At 57.1% G+C, this 15,909-nt stretch overlaps 1 protein-coding gene across 1 annotated transcript in view; it reads left to right on the forward strand.

Annotated features, from left to right (window-relative positions):
* LOC142491414 (AT-rich interactive domain-containing protein 3A-like) overlaps positions 1 to 14,931 on the forward strand; it is a 188,550-nt gene extending 173,619 nt beyond the window's left edge. Inside the window, exon 3 of the mRNA XM_075597732.1 lies at positions 14,809 to 14,931. Coding sequence (XP_075453847.1) covers positions 14,809 to 14,931 — 123 coding nt within the window. The remainder of the gene's footprint in view (positions 1 to 14,808) is intronic.
* The last annotated feature ends 978 nt before the right edge of the window (positions 14,932 to 15,909 follow it).

The following is a 15,909-nucleotide window of genomic DNA, read 5'->3' on the forward strand; positions in this document are numbered from 1 at the left end:
AATCTCTCTCCTGTTTCTCACATCAGGCTTTTTACACCGCTCTCAATTGTCCAGGTGGAGACTTGTTAATTGAGTGGCTGCAATTAACTCTCTCTCTCTCTCTGCTGAATTCTCAGAGCTGTGAGGCAGCTTTATTTAAACAGGGCAAGAGGGAGTAACCTAGTTTGGGCACTCTGCCGCTACCTGGATGAATAGATGAATTCATTAAAAAATAAACTTTAATATGTATCCTATTTAAAATAGTGGGTGCTAAAACGATAATTAAACGCTAGGGTGATCCTGGTGTATGAACATAGTAGTAGATGTTCTGGATCTATGATATTCTACTAAATGAGGATAATAATTAGCCTATGAGTAGCCTTGTGGGCTAGAGTAACCACTTCCCCTTGAATAAGGGCAAATCCTGCCCCTAAATGAGCAAAAGATGCAAGGTTTAGCCAAATCACTGTTATTGGGGAGGTGTCATGCATGAGCACCCACCCTAATCCTCAAGTAGTGTGCTTGCTGATACGAGTACGCTAGCTACCCTTGCCTGGTCTGCCACATTGAATCTGGGTGACCCATATAGACAAGCAGTTCTGCAAAAGGAGCCCTACAGTGGGATGATGACATGCCAGTGTAAATATTTGGCATAGGTTTTGCATGTCAAGGTATCTATGTGCAACACAAATCTTAAATATGAGTCAAACCCTATCCCCAGATATATAACACTAGTAACAGGAGTTAGGCTGGTGTTAGTTAGCTCTTGGACCCAGTAACAGTGTATGATCAAATTGTTCGTGTTTTTCCCTTTCCGGGCGTGCCAGCGAGCGGGGGTTGCTGGGGTATGAGTTTGAAGGGGGGTTTTGCAGAGGAACCGTTGACAGAATGTTCCTAGGAGGTCGGGGTCCGGAGTTGTCGGTTCCCCAATAAAAGGTACCCGGGAATCATGCCTGATTCTCGGATACATGTAGGCACATTGTCCCGGGAATACTTCCCCATGAAAATGCAAGCGTGACTCACCACTAGGGTACCCTGCTTCAGCACAGCCCAGTAAGGAGAATGAGGCACAGGGATGAATAGGTATCCCTGTAGCTGAGAAAATCCCTATGTTAAGGGGGGTACCCCAGCCAGTGCCGAGGTGATTCAGAACCAGTATAGGGTTTGTGGGTGCCCCAACCGTATATAAAGGTTGAGGGGGGACTCTGAGAGTCCAGTATGAGTCCAAAAGATAGTGTGTGGGGAATAAGGCAGATAGACATAAAAGTGCAACATCTTTCTTCTGTCCCCAGTACCCAGAGACACAGAAGTATACTGTATTACCAACATACCTTAATGTATTAAAGTATACTTTATTAAATGTAATGTGTTTTTACATTCGGAACCGATGTCCAAACAGGTTGCCCGAGCTGACCCATAGGCGCCGGTAAGTCTACTGGACATCGGAGTTCAAAGCAGTTAGAGGTGAGAATAGCATTTGGCCAGCGGGGAAAGGCAGGGTACCAGGTCCGGAGATCACTGGCAGTCCTCCGGGATGCCACTTGTTCTGCCAGACCTGGTGGAGCCTGTCCCAGCGGGTGGCATTGAGATAGCCAGGGAGAGAGGTGGCAGGGAGAGAGGTGGCAGGGAGAGAGGTGGCAGGCTTGCGCGTGTCTCTTGGCTATTTCAGATTTCCCGCTGACCCGGCTTTTCTAGCTGGCTTGGCTCTGATTGGCTGCTTGGGAATTTTCCCACACGTTGATTGGCTGCTGAGTTTTGTGAATGAAACTCAGAATACTATAAGAACCTGTGAGCCAATCAGATTGGAGTTCTCCGGTAGTAAGAGCGCGGGCTTTTCAAAGTTGCTTCTGTGTGAATAGCAGAGCAACCGGCTTCGATTTCAAGCCAGAAGAGCCTGCCCGCCAGAGTCTAAGCCCCAACTTTTGCGCCCACGTTCTCAGAAACGATCGTAGCGGACGCGGCGGGGATTTTATGCCGATTTGAGTTCCAGGAGATTTGGACTAACTCGCGGTCAGGAGGGGCCACGAGCTCAGTACAGAACGTAGCGGTGGCATGTGGAACTTTATGCCGATTTGAGTTCCAGGAGATTCCAGGCTAAGTCCTGGTCAGGGTAAAACTCTCCCATAGGGTTCCCTGCACCTAGGAAAGTCTCGTTTTCCACCCTAAGTAAGCGTGTCTTTTTGTCTGTATTTTGTGTATCATTGTGTGTAAGCGAATTTATGCCGAAGGAATTACATTTCATTTCCTTGTCTTGCTCAATCAATGATCCTGATAAAAAGGTGTACATAACCTGGTCTCCCGTGACAGTGATATAATAAGGCATAATGGGAATACGCGCGCCTTCTATCATTGTAAATACTTCCCCCCCAGGAGTTTTCAGTGCTTGAGAAATGTTGATGCAGAATTATTTTCTCCGGGCTCATTAAATATGGCCACTACTGTGGGTTTTGTAACATTCGCCTTACAAAGCACTCTAAAATCATCACGACTGGGATCTGTATCACCCATCAACCAGACACCTGGACATTAAAATGGTACACAAGGCGTCACACGTGTCATGTGAAGTCAACACTTATTCACTTGAATGGGTGATAAGGCGCTTCACAGCTGAGCACCGCTTAGCAGACATGGCTCTGATGTTAGCATATTGGTTAACAAGATGTTTTTGATGCTGAGGATAATTATGTATCCACACACTTAAAATATACATCTATTCTTTCATTCGTGAATTCTTCTCCCCCCCCCCCCTCCCCCAGGGGCCGCATCTGCTTACTGAGGAAGGGTTCCCGTTAGTGACTCAAAACCTCTTTCTGTGACGCCCCTCGGGTGGAGGGTGGAGGAACTTTATTGCATATTCATCTTTTGATAATCCAGGTGGATTTGGGTTTCTGAGTAATCCATTTATTTAGAGTGCGTGGATAAATATGATTGTGCTCTCTCGCCCCTGTGGGGTTCGACAACATTTTCACTTTTTGGGGGAGGGGGGGAGAGCAGCCTGTTACACTTAATACTGAATGCTAAGAATAAGGGGGAATGGCAGACAAATATATAGTATTTGACACATTCTATTCAATAAATGTGCTACTTAAAGAACAACCCCAACTGCACTTTTCACCCCCCCCCCCCTCTTTTATTTTTATACATAGGATTGCAGCAAGGGGTCTCCGGGGCTGAACCCCATTAATTTCAGCTCTGGGGACCCCGTGCTTCCCGAGATATCTCTGTAGGGGGTGCTGTTAGCTGCACTGGCTCGCCAACTGGGGTTCAAGTAATGGCCGCTTTTCAAAGCTCCCACATCCTGCGGGCCAATAGGAAGCCGCGACATCATCAGGTTAGGCTTGCTATTGGCCCACGTGCCCCGGGGAGCTTTAAACTGGCAGGAGATACCGGCACCCCCTGCGGTAGTAAGTATATCGGGGTGCAGGAGGCCCCCAGGAGCTGAAATTAATGGGATTCAGCCCCGGAGTCGTCATGCTTCGTTCCTATGTACAACATAAACCTAGCTCGGATTGCCCCTTTATCTGCTCCCTAACTGCTCCTTCAACTCCGCTAACCGGAAGCGGACACACACGAGACAAAATAAAACCCCGAGGTTACAGTACCCAGAATCCCGAGCGGCGGATAATGCTAATCAGGGGGGGGAAGTGAAATATTCCCAGACGGAGAGAAACCCAGCACCATTGATCGTCGAAGAATAAATATTTAATGGTAAACTCTGGCAAGGTGTCATTAAAAATATATAAAGCATAACGACGGCCGGAAGAGACAGGCGCTGACCGGCCTCGGTCATTATGCAAATGGACATAGGAATCTCTCGTTAAGGCGGCTCCCCTCGCAGACGGGCCCTGTGTTACGGGGGGTCCCCGGGCGGCCTGGCTCCTTCACACTCTCCGGGGGGGGTGCGATTATTATTATTATTATTATTATTGTGGTTTATTTGGAATGCGCCAGCAAACGGTTTCCTCCGCGCGGCGCAGAGTTATGGTATAGTACATAAACAGAGTTACTTACAGATACGGACACACAAGCGCAAACGGATACAGGAGGGAATGAGGGCGCTGAGCCGGAGAGCTTGCAATCTACAGGGAATGAGGGACAGTGTCGGTACAACAGGTAAAGAGGCTGCTCCTTGTGGGGCGGAGGGTGCCCCCGGTCCTGCCGCACAGCTTTTCCGGTTTAGGTTGGGGGGTGTTAGGGAGCGTGGAGCAGGGGTGGCTAACTCCAGTCCTCAAGGGCCACCAACTGGTCAGGTCTTCAGGATATCCCTGCTTCAGCACAGGTGGCTCAATCAGTGAAGCAGGGATATCCTGAACACCTGACCTGTTGGCGGCGCTTGAGGACTAGAGTTGGCCACCTCTGCCATGCAGCTTGGATTATGGGTAAGGATATGCAAATTAGCACTTTTTAGGTTCTTACCCATTTCAAATATGACTGGCTCCCTACTTAGTAAGGGGTATAAGGTTGGAAATCGTGTTCCTATAGGACTGTTTTGAGGGGGGGGGGGTCATTAACCACGTGCCCCATAACATGTCAACTGGAAAACTCTACGGTGGCTATTCATTAAACTGCGATAGTGCCGATCGGGGCGTTTCAGTGCAGTAGTGCCCCCATCGGCACTATGGCAGTGTAATGAATAACCGTGGCATCAGCCACGGTGTGGTGGTACGAGGGAACACAGCAGCGCCACGTTATTATATGTCACACCCACGGGACCACAGCTTGTGTCATTTTCCCACTAAGCGCCACGACGCCTTCCACGGACAAACTTTCCACGTTCTCCTGTTTTCGCAGCATACATCTCGCTTAAATCTCTATCAAATACAATCCAAGAAGCTTTCAATAATATGTGGTGAAAATCAGGCACAGTACCACTGCTTTTTATGCCACTTTGATCACTGCTCTGAAGAATTAAAATACCACTTGTTTTCACTGTATTGTATCTTTATATAGCGCCCTTAATGTACTGTACATAGCGCGTCACAGCAGTAATACACGTGACAATCCTATAAATCATATAAATATCAAATGATATAAATAACACATCATGGGAAGAAATGCTTCAGACATAAAAATAACATTTACTGTAGGAAAAGGAGTCCCTGCTCCGAGGAGCTTACAATCTAATTGGTAGGTAGGAAGAACGCACAGAGACAGTAGGAGGGTGTTCTGGTAAGTGCGTCTGCAGGGGGCCAAGCTTTATGTATGAGGTGTAAAGTATCAGCCACGGAGCTACTCGTATGCTTCGATAAGCAAGTGTGTCTTAAAGGGGGCAGAGAGAAGACATCCTCGAGCAGAACGCAAGAGTCGGGATGGAGCATAGCGAGAAATTAGGGCTGAGATGTAAGGAGGGGCAGAAGAGGTACAGTGAGAAATTAGGGCTGAGATGTAAGGAGGGGCAGAAGAGGTACAGTGTGAAATTAGGGCTGAGATGTAAGGAGGGGCAGAAGAGGTACAGTGAGAAATTAGGGCTGAGATGTAAGGAGGGGCAGAAGAGGTACAGTGAGAAATTAGGGCTGAGATGTAAGGAGGGGCAGAAGAGGTACAGTGAGAAATTAGGGCTGAGATGTAAGGAGGGGCAGAAGAGGTACAGTGAGAAATTAGGGCTGAGATGTAAGGAGGGGCAGAAGAGGTACAGTGAGAAATTAGGGCTGAGATGTAAGGAGGGGCAGAAGAGTGTAAAGCTTTAAAAGTGAGGAGAAGAATGGAGTGTGAGATTCGGGATTTGATAGGAACCCAGGAGAGGGATTTTAGCCGGGGAGACGCGGAGACAGGTTTAGGAGGTTGACTCAGGAGCCAGCAACGCATTTATAGCTGCAGCGTTTAGAATAGGTATCCCTGCGTGTGACAGCACAGCGCCCCCACGAGGAGAGCGCCCCACATGCATCACTCCCGTTACAGCGCCCCAACGAGGACAGCGCCCCACCTGCAGCACTCCCGTTACAGCGCCCCCACGAGGACAGCACCCCACATGCAGCACTCCCGTTACAGCGCCCCCACGAGGACAGCGCCCCACATGCAGCACTCCCATTACAGCGCCCCCACGAGGACAGCGCCCCACATGCAGCACTCCCATTACAGCGCCCCCACGAGGACAGCGCCCCACATGCAGCACTCCCGTTACAGCGCCCCCACGAGGACAGCGCCCCCACATGCAGCACTCCCGTTACAGCGCCCCCAAAAGGACAGCGCCCCACATGCAGCACTCCCGTTACAGCGCCCCCACGAGGACAGCGCCCCACATGCAGCACTCCCGTTACAGCGCCCCCACAAGGACAGCGCCCCACATGCAGCACTCTCGTTACAGCGCCCCCACGAGGACAGCGCCCCACATGCAGCACTCCCGTTACAGCGCCCCACATGCAGCACTCCCGTTACAGCGCCCCCACAAGGACAGCGCCCCACATGCAGCACTCTCGTTACAGCGCCCCCACGAGGACAGCGCCCCACATGCAGCACTCCCGTTACAGCGCCCCACATGCAGCACTCCCGTTACAGCGCCCCCAAAAGGACAGCGCCCCACATGCAGCACTCCCGTTACAGCGCCCCCAAAAGGACAGCGCCCCACATGCAGCACTCCCGTTACAGCGCCCCCACGAGGACAGCTCCCCACATGCAGCACTCCCGTTACAGCGCCCCCAAAACGACAGCGCCCCACATGCAGCACTCCCGTTACAGCGCCCCCACAAGGACAGCTCTCCACATGCAGCACTCCCGTTACAGCGCCCCCACGAGGACAGCGCCCCACATGCAGCACTCCCGTTACAGCGCCCCCAAAAGGACAGCGCCCCACATGCAGCACTCCCGTTACAGCGCCCCCAAAAGGACAGCGCCCCACATGCAGCACTCCCGTTACAGCGCCCCCACGAGGACAGCTCCCCACATGCAGCACTCCCGTTACAGCGCCCCCAAAACGACAGCGCCCCACATGCAGCACTCCCGTTACAGCGCCCCCACAAGGACAGCTCTCCACATGCAGCACTCCCGTTACAGCGCCCCCACAAGGACAGCTCTCCACATGCAGCACTCCCGTTACAGCGCCCCCAAAACGACAGCGCCCCACATGCAGCACTCCCGTTACAGCGCCCCCAAAAGGACAGCGCCCCACATGCAGCACTCCCGTTACAGCGCCCCCACAAGGACAGCGCCCCACATGCAGCACTCCCGTTACAGCGCCCCCAAAAGGACAGCGCCCCACATGCAGCACTCCCGTTACAGCGCCCCCACAAGGACAGCGCCCCACATGCAGCACTCCCGTTACAGCGCCCCCACAAGGACAGCGCCCCACATGCAGCACTCCCGTTACAGCGCCCCCACGAGGACAGCGCCCCACATGCAGCACTCCCGTTACAGCGCCCCCACGAGGACAGCGCCCCACATGCAGCACTCCCGTTACAGCGCCCCCACGAGGACAGCGCCCCACATGCAGCACTCCCGTTACAGCGCCCCCACAAGGACAGCGCCCCACATGCAGCACTCCCGTTACAGCGCCCCCAAAACGACAGCGCCCCACATGCAGCACTCCCGTTACAGCGCCCCCAAAACGACAGCGCCCCACATGCAGCACTCCCGTTACAGCGCCCCCAAAACGACAGCGCCCCACATGCAGCACTCCCGTTACAGCGCCCCCAAAACGACAGCGCCCCACATGCAGCACTCCCGTTACAGCGCCCCCAAAACGACAGCGCCCCACATGCAGCACTCCCGTTACAGCGCCCCCACGAGGACAGCGCCCCACATGCAGCACTCCCGTTACAGCGCCCCCACGAGGACAGCGCCCCACATGCAGCACTCCCGTTACAGCGCCCCCAAAACGACAGCGCCCCACATGCAGCACTCCCGTTACAGCGCCCCCACGAGGACAGCGCCCCACATGCAGCACTCCCGTTACAGCGCCCCCACAAGGACAGCGCCCCACATGCAGCACTCCCGTTACAGCGCCCCACATGCAGCACTCCCGTTACAGCACCCCCACAAGGACAGCGCCCCACATGCAGCACTCCCGTTACAGCGCCCCCACAAGAACAGCGCCCCACATGCAGCACTCCCGTTACAGCGCCCCACATGCAGCACTCCCGTTACAGCGCCCCCACAAGGACAGCGCCCCACATGCAGCACTCCCGTTACAGCGCCCCCACGAGGACAGCGCCCCACATGCAGCACTCCCGTTACAGCGCCCCCAAAACGACAGCGCCCCACATGCAGCACTCCCGTTACAGCGCCCCCACGAGGACAGCGCCCTACATGCAGCACTCCCGTTACAGCGCCCCCACAAGGACAGCGCCCCACATGCAGCACTCCCGTTACAGCGCCCCCACAAGGACAGCGCCCCACATGCAGCACTCCCGTTACAGCGCCCCCACAAGGACAGCGCCCCACATGCAGCACTCCCGTTACAGCGCCCCCAAAAGGACAGCGCCCCACATGCAGCACTCCCGTTACAGCGCCCCCACAAGGACAGCGCCTCACATGCAGCACTCCCGTTACAGCGCCCCCACAAGGACAGCGCCCCACATGCAGCACTCCCGTTACAGCGCCCCCAAAAGGACAGCGCCCCACATGCAGCACTCCCGTTACAGCGCCCCCACGAGGACAGCGCCCCCACATGCAGCACTCCCGTTACAGCGCCCCCAAAAGGACAGCGCCCCACATGCAGCACTCCCGTTACAGCGCCCCCAAGAGGACAGCGCCCCACATGCAGCACTCCCGTTACAGCGCCCCCACAAGGACAGCGCCCCACAAGCAGCACTCTCGTTACAGCGCCCCCACGAGGACAGCGCCCCACGTGCAGCACTCCCGTTACAGCGCCCCCACGAGGACAGCGCCCCACATGCAGCACTCCCGTTACAGCGCCCCCACAAGGACAGCGCCCCACATGCAGCACTCCCGTTACAGCGCCCCCACAAGGACAGCGCCCCACATGCAGCACTCCCGTTACAGCGCCCCCAAAAGGACAGCGCCCCACATGCAGCACTCCCGTTACAGCGCCCCCAAAAGGACAGCGCCCCACATGCAGCACTCCCGTTACAGCGCCCCCAAGAGGACAGCGCCCCACATGCAGCACTCCCGTTACAGCGCCCCCACAAGGACAGCGCCCCACATGCAGCACTCCCGTTACAGCGCCCCCACAAGGACAGCGCCCCACATGCAGCACTCCCGTTACAGCGCCCCCAAAAGGACAGCGCCCCACATGCAGCACTCCCGTTACAGCGCCCCCACAAGGACAGCGCCCCACATGCAGCACTCCCGTTACAGCGCCCCCAAAAGGACAGCGCCCCACATGCAGCACTCCCGTTACAGCGCCCCCAAAAGGACAGCGCCCCACATGCAGCACTCCCGTTACAGCGCCCCCACGAGGACAGCGCCCCCACATGCAGCACTCCCATTACAGCGCCCCCAAAAGGACAGCGCCCCACATGCAGCACTCCCGTTACAGCGCCCCCAAGAGGACAGCGCCCCACATGCAGCACTCCCGTTACAGCGCCCCCACAAGGACAGCGCCCCACATGCAGCACTCTCATTACAGCGCCCCCACGAGAAACAGCGCCCCACGTGCAGCACTCCCGTTACAGCGCCCCCACAAGGACAGCGCCCCACATGCAGCACTCCCGTTACAGCGCCCCCACGAGGACAGCTCTCCACGAGCGTGGGTGAGTGTCCATGCCCGAGCGCACTGCGTGAGCGGGGACGGGACAATTTCGCTTGCCGAAACTAACCTCGGCAAGCACCGCACGCTCAGCGCTAGCGTGGCCGCAGCCTAATGCACCACGGCTCAATCAATGAATGGGCTGAAGCGTGTTTTATAAATGATCACCCCTTAGTAAACCTGGCCCTGCCCGGGCTAAATGTCCCTTCTCTGCCTTCCGCTGCCATCCCTCGCCCATTACCCCAGCGTCCTCACATCGTGCGGCTAAATCGTTTCCAGGGGTGGCCGTTTCCCCCACGGGGATGGGAGGTACCCCGCGTGTCTGACCCCGTCCCTGCTCACCGGGCCACGGAAGGGTTTCACGGATAGCCTAGCCACGCGATCACATCCCTGCAGTAAATCCCCTGTCCGTATTGATCTCCATGTCTCTCTTCTGGCGCCGATCGAAGGGCCTCTTGACCCTGCAATTATTGCTCCCTGTGTGCGCGCGCCCTGTCCCCCACGTAATTAGGTTTTGGAGCCGTGCGCGGTGGGGGGTGGGGGGGTTAGGAAGAGGCACCGTGCTAATGAGGCCGGCTGAACAGGAGATAATTACCGGGGCCGGGGTTATAGTACGATCGGGATTCAGGGAGAGCTGATTTTATATATCTCCCATCCGTGCTGACCAGCCCTGACTGCGTGTGCGTGTGCGTGTGCGTATGCGTGTGCGTGTGCGCGTGCGTGCTTCTCTGTTTACCACTCCATTCATTGATCTATTCAGGGGGATTTTGTAGGGGAAAATGTGCTAGAATCCGAAACAAAGAGCAGTTAATCTGTATATAAACTGCAATAAACCCGGTTAATCTTCGTCCCTATTCCTAATCGGTTCAATACCGCGCGATGTTTCTTGTTAATCCCTCAAATAAGGCGTCTGGGGCGCTTTAGCCGCGACCAAACTGTCTCCGGCGCTCCTCCGCCTTGCATGTCGCCGCCGGGAAAACAGGCCGCTGGGTCACGACGGATCTTCGCAGCCCGCCGCTTCTTCACATTTCGCCGCCAACTTGGCGCCCCCCGGACCCTCTCGGCCTTTCCCCCTGCCCCCCCCCCCCCCCCCCGGAACCCACCAGCGCTGTGAAAAAATGTGTTTAATAAATGTATCTTTGCATTTTCTTGCGACAAGTTTATTGAGACACTCTTGTCTCTCCTGTCCCCCCTTGTATCTCCTGCCCCTCGTCTCCTGCCCCCCCCTTGTATCTCCTGCCCCTCGTCTACTGCCCCTCGTCTCCTGCACCCCCCTTGTATACTGCCCCTCGTCTCCTGCCCCCCCCTTGTATCTCCTGCCCCCACCCCTTGTATCTCCTGCCCCTCGTCTCCTGCCCCCCCCTTGTATCTCCTGCCCCCACCCCTTGTATCTCCTGCCCCTCGTCTCCTGCCTCCCCTTGTATCTCCTGCCCCCCTTTGTATCTCCTGCCCCCACCCCCTTTGTTGCCAAAAAAATGTAAAGATTAATTTACTTCAAACGTTTAATCATTTACTAACACATGTTTTTGCGGCGCTGGTGGGGCCCGGCGGGCGCTGGTGGTGTCGGCGGGTGCTGGTGAGGCCCGGCGGGCGCTGGTTGGGTCCGGCGGGCGCTGGTGGGGCCCGGCGGGCGCTGGTGGTGTCGGCGGGTGCTGGTGGGGCCCGGCGGGCGCTGGTGGGGCCCGGCGGGTGCTGGTGGTGTCTGGCGGGTGCTGGTGGGGCCCGGCAGGCGCTGGTGGTGTCGGCGGGTGCTGGTGGGGCCCGGCAGGCGCTGGTGGTGTCGGCGGGTGCTGGTGAGGCCCGGCGGGCGCTGGTTGGGTCCGGCGGGCGCTGGTGGGGCCCGGCGGGTGCTGGTGGTGTCGGCGGGTGCTGGTGGGGCCCGGCGGGCGCTGGTTGGGTCCGGTGGGCGCTGGTGGGGCCCGGCGGGCGCTGGTGGTGTCGGCGGGTGCTGGTGGGGCCCGGTGGGCGCTGGTTGGGTCCGGCGGGTGCTGGTGGGGCCCGGCGGGCGCTGGTGGGGCCCGGCGGGTGCTGGTGGTGTCTGGCGGGTGCTGGTGGGGCCGGCATGCGCTGGTGGGACCCGGCGGGTGCTGGTGGGGCCCGGCGGGCGCTGGTGGGGCCCGGCGGGCGCTGGTTGGGTCCGGCGGGTGCTGGTGAGGCCCGGCGGGCGCTGGTGGGGTCCAGCGGGTGCTGGTGAGGCCCGGCAGGTGCTGGTTGGGTCACGCGGGTGCTGGTGGGGCCCGGCGGGTGCTGGTGGGACCCGGCGGGTGCTGGTGGGGCCCGGCGGGCGCTGGTTGGGTCCGGCGGGTGCTGGTGGGGCCCGGCGGGCGCTGGTGGGGCCCGGTGGGTGCTGGTGGGGCCCGGCGGGTGCTGGTGGTGTCTGGCAGGTGCTGGTGGGGCCCGGCGGGTGCTGGTGGGGTCCGGCGGGTGCTGGTGGGGTCCGGCGGGTGCTGGTGAGGCCCGGCGGGCGCTGGTGGGGTCCAGCGGGTGCTGGTGAGGCCCGGCAGGTGCTGGTTGGGTCACGCGGGTGCTGGTGGGGCCCGGCGGGCGCTGGTGGGACCCGGCGGGTGCTGGTGGGGCCCGGCGGGCGCTGGTTGGGTCCGGCGTGTGCTGGTGGGGCCCGGCGGGCGCTGGTGGGGCCCGGTGGGTGCTGGTGGGGCCCGGCGGGTGCTGGTGGTGTCTGGCAGGTGCTGGTGGGGCCCGGCGGGTGCTGGTGGGGTCCGGCGGGTGCTGGTGGGGTCCGGCGGGCGCTGGTGGGGCCCGGCGGGCGCTGGTGGGGCCCGGCGGCCGCTGGTGGGGCCCGGCGGCCGCTGGTGGTGTCGGCGGGTGCTGGTGGGGCCCGGCGGGCCCTGGTGGGGTCCGGCGGGTGCTGGTGGGGTCCGGCGGGCGCTGGTTGGGTCCGGCGGGCGCTGGTTGGGTTCCGCGGGTGCTGGTGGGGCCCGGCGGGTGATGGTGGGGCCCGGCGGGTGCTGGTGGGGCCCGGCAGGTGCTGGTGGGGTTGCGCGGGTGCTGGTTGGGTTCCGCGGGTGCTGGTTGGGTTCCGCGGGTGCTGGTGGTGTCTGGCGGGTGCTGGTGGGGCCGGCATGCGCTGGTGGGGCCCGGCGGGTGCTGGTAGGGTCCGGCGGGTGCTGGTGGGGTCCGGCGGGCACTGGTGGGGCCCGGCGGGCGCTGGTGGGGTCCGGCGGGTGCTGGTGGGGTCCGGCGGGCGCTGGTGGGGCCCGGCGGGCGCTGGTGGGGTCCGGCGGGTGCTGGTGGTGTCGGCGGGTGCTGGTGGTGTCGGCGGGTGCTGGTGGGGTCCGGCGGGCGCTGGTGGGGCCCGGCGTGTGCTGGTGGGGCCCGGCGGGCGCTGGTGGGGCCCGGCGGGTGCTGGTGGGGCCCGGCGGGCACTGGTTGGGTCCGGCGGGTGCTGGTGGGGCCCGGCGGGCGCTGGTTGGGTCCGGCGGGCGCTGGTTGGGTTCCGCGGGTGCTGGTGGGGCCCGGCGGGTGATGGTGGGGCCCGGCGGGTGATGGTGGGGCCCGGCGGGCACTGGTTGGGTCCGGCGGGCGCTGGTTGGGTTCCGAGGGCGCTGGTTGGGTCCGGCGGGTGCTGGTGGGGCCCGGCGGGTGCTGGTGGGGCCCGGCGGGCGCTGGTTGGGTCCGGCGGGCGCTGGTGGGGTCCGGCGGGTGCTGGGAGTATCCTGCTTAGCAGCTGCATTCACAACGGGCGCACTCACATTCGGAGCGGCAGCCGGGACATTCAATGCTGGTGACTTCGAAATGTGAAGAAAATATTATTCTATCTCCCATAGTCACTCTATAGGAGTGTATATAGTGTATATCTATATAGTGTGAATATCTATAGAGTGTATATCTATAGAGTGTATATAGAGTGTATATCTATATAGTGTGTATATCTATAGAGTGGATATAGAGTGTATATCTATATAGTGTGTATATCTATAGAGTGAATATCTATATAGTGTGTATATCTATAGAGTGGATATAGAGTGTATATCTATATAGTGTGTATATCTATAGAGTGGATATAGAGTGTATATCTATATAGTGTGTATATCTATAGAGTGGATATAGAGTGTATATCTATATAGTGTGTATATCTATAGAGTGGATATCTATATAGTGTGTATATCTATAGAGTGGATATAGAGTGTATATCTATATAGTGTGTATATCTATAGAGTGGATATAGAGTGTATATCTATATAGTGTGTATATCTATAGAGTGGATATCTATATAGTGTGTACTGTATATCTATAGAGTGGATATAGAGTGTATATCTATATAGTGTGTATATCTATAGAGTGGATATAGAGTGTATATCTATATAGTGTGTATATCTATAGAGTGGATATCTTTTATAGCCTCTATCCCCTCTCCCCGGCGCCAGTGGAGCACACTTTGAGCAAAGCCCCTTGATACTTTGACAGTGTTAGTTACCAGAAGGAGAAGAGGTCTCCTTCCTTCCTCTCCATGATGGGACATTTCACCGGTTGAAGTGAAGTTACCATCCCCCAAGTGAAGTGGTGCCAGATACATCCCCCAAGGTTCCCTCTGCGATAAGAACACATGGGACATGGTAGGCCAGTCCTGATCCCTTAATGCTCTTTGACTCCGTTGGGCTGGAATTCCCAGAATGCTTTGAGAGAGATGTTAAGATCTAAAAATGGTTCAATGTGATCTGTATCAGGGGAAAAGTCTCTGGAAGCAGCTGATGTGCCACACAGAGATCTTAGTGAATCCTATAGGGCAGGGGTTCCCAACTCCAGTCCTCAAGACCCCCCAACAGGTTAGGTTTCAAGGATATCCCTGCTTCAGCACAGGTGGCTCCATCAGTTGCCCAGTCAAAGACTGAGCCACCTGTGCCAAAGCTGGGATATCCTTAAAACCTTACCTTCTGCGGGGTCTTGAGGACTGGAGTTGAGAACCCCATGCTATAGGGGCATCTGATATGTGATAGAGGGAGAATCAATTAACCTTTACAGTACCATCAGACCTCCGGCATCGGCGGCCATGGGATCGCTTCAGCATCCGACTGCCGATCACATGACCCCCCTCCCCCCCAGACTGACAGAAGCAGAGGGGGCTCCACTCACGTTTCCACCAAGTGTTCTTTCTCTCCTTGTTCTCAGGCCACCAATAAATGAAACTGTATTTTTAATTAACACGTATTTCTTCGTTACTTTTGCAGCTGTACGAGCTCGACGATGACCCCAAACGGAAGGAGTTCCTGGACGATCTGTTCAGCTTCATGCAGAAGAGAGGTGCGTTCCCAGCCCGCTGTCCCATTAAAACCTCAGATCTTCCTTCTTAGGCTGCGTTCATAGTAAAGGCGGCAGCGGGGCGACCGCGTGACGTCAGCCGTCGCCGTAGCGTTTCCTGCACTCCTGTGCAGGAGACAGGAGAGGGCGACGTGGCGGAGGCGGGGCAGTGAGCGGTTCGTTCTCATTGGCTGAACCGCTCATGTGTCGCTGACGTCACGCGGCGATCGCTGAAGTCAAAATCCTTTGACTTCCAGCGATCGCGACCTTGTGACGTCAGCCATCACGTCCACTATGGGCACCCCCGACGGACTGCATGTACTTGCTACGGCGCTGCACATCGTCGCAGTCGCCAGTACTATAAACGCAGCCTTGGAACTTTTGATATCACTTTTTCTGTCCATGCTGTAAACACAGCAAGCAGTTTGTACATACAAATGCACGTTGGTTTAGTTGATGTTGAAGTTAAGAGAAGCCGTAATGATGCTGTGATCAGAAAACAGTACAGTGCAGAGATTGACCAAGTGATTTCCATAAAGATGAGGTCTAGTGTGTGTATGAGCTACCATGAGCTAGCTCTCTGTACTCATGCAATATCATGGCATCCAGGTGTGTGTCTGTCCTACCATGAGCTAGCTCTCTGTACTCATGCAATATCATGGCATCCAGGTGTGTGTCTGTCCTACCATGAGCTAGCTCTCTGTACTCATGCAATATCATGACATCCAGGTGTGTGTCTGTCCTACCATGCGCTAGCTCTCTGTACTCATGCAATATCATGGCATCCAGGTGTATGTATGAGCTACCATGAGCTAGCTCTCTGTACTCATGCAATATCATGGCATCCAGGTGTGTGTATGAGCTACCATGAGCTAGCTCTCTGTACTCATGCAATATCATGGCATCCAGGTGTGTGTATGAGCTACCATGCGCTAGCTCTCTATACTCATGCAATATCATGGCATCCAGGTGTGTGTCTGTCCTACCATGAACTAGCTCTCTGTACTCATGCAATATCATGGCATCCAGGT

This window comes from Ascaphus truei, chromosome 1 (assembly GCF_040206685.1).
Source record: "Ascaphus truei isolate aAscTru1 chromosome 1, aAscTru1.hap1, whole genome shotgun sequence".
Lineage (NCBI taxonomy): Eukaryota > Metazoa > Chordata > Amphibia > Anura > Ascaphidae > Ascaphus > Ascaphus truei.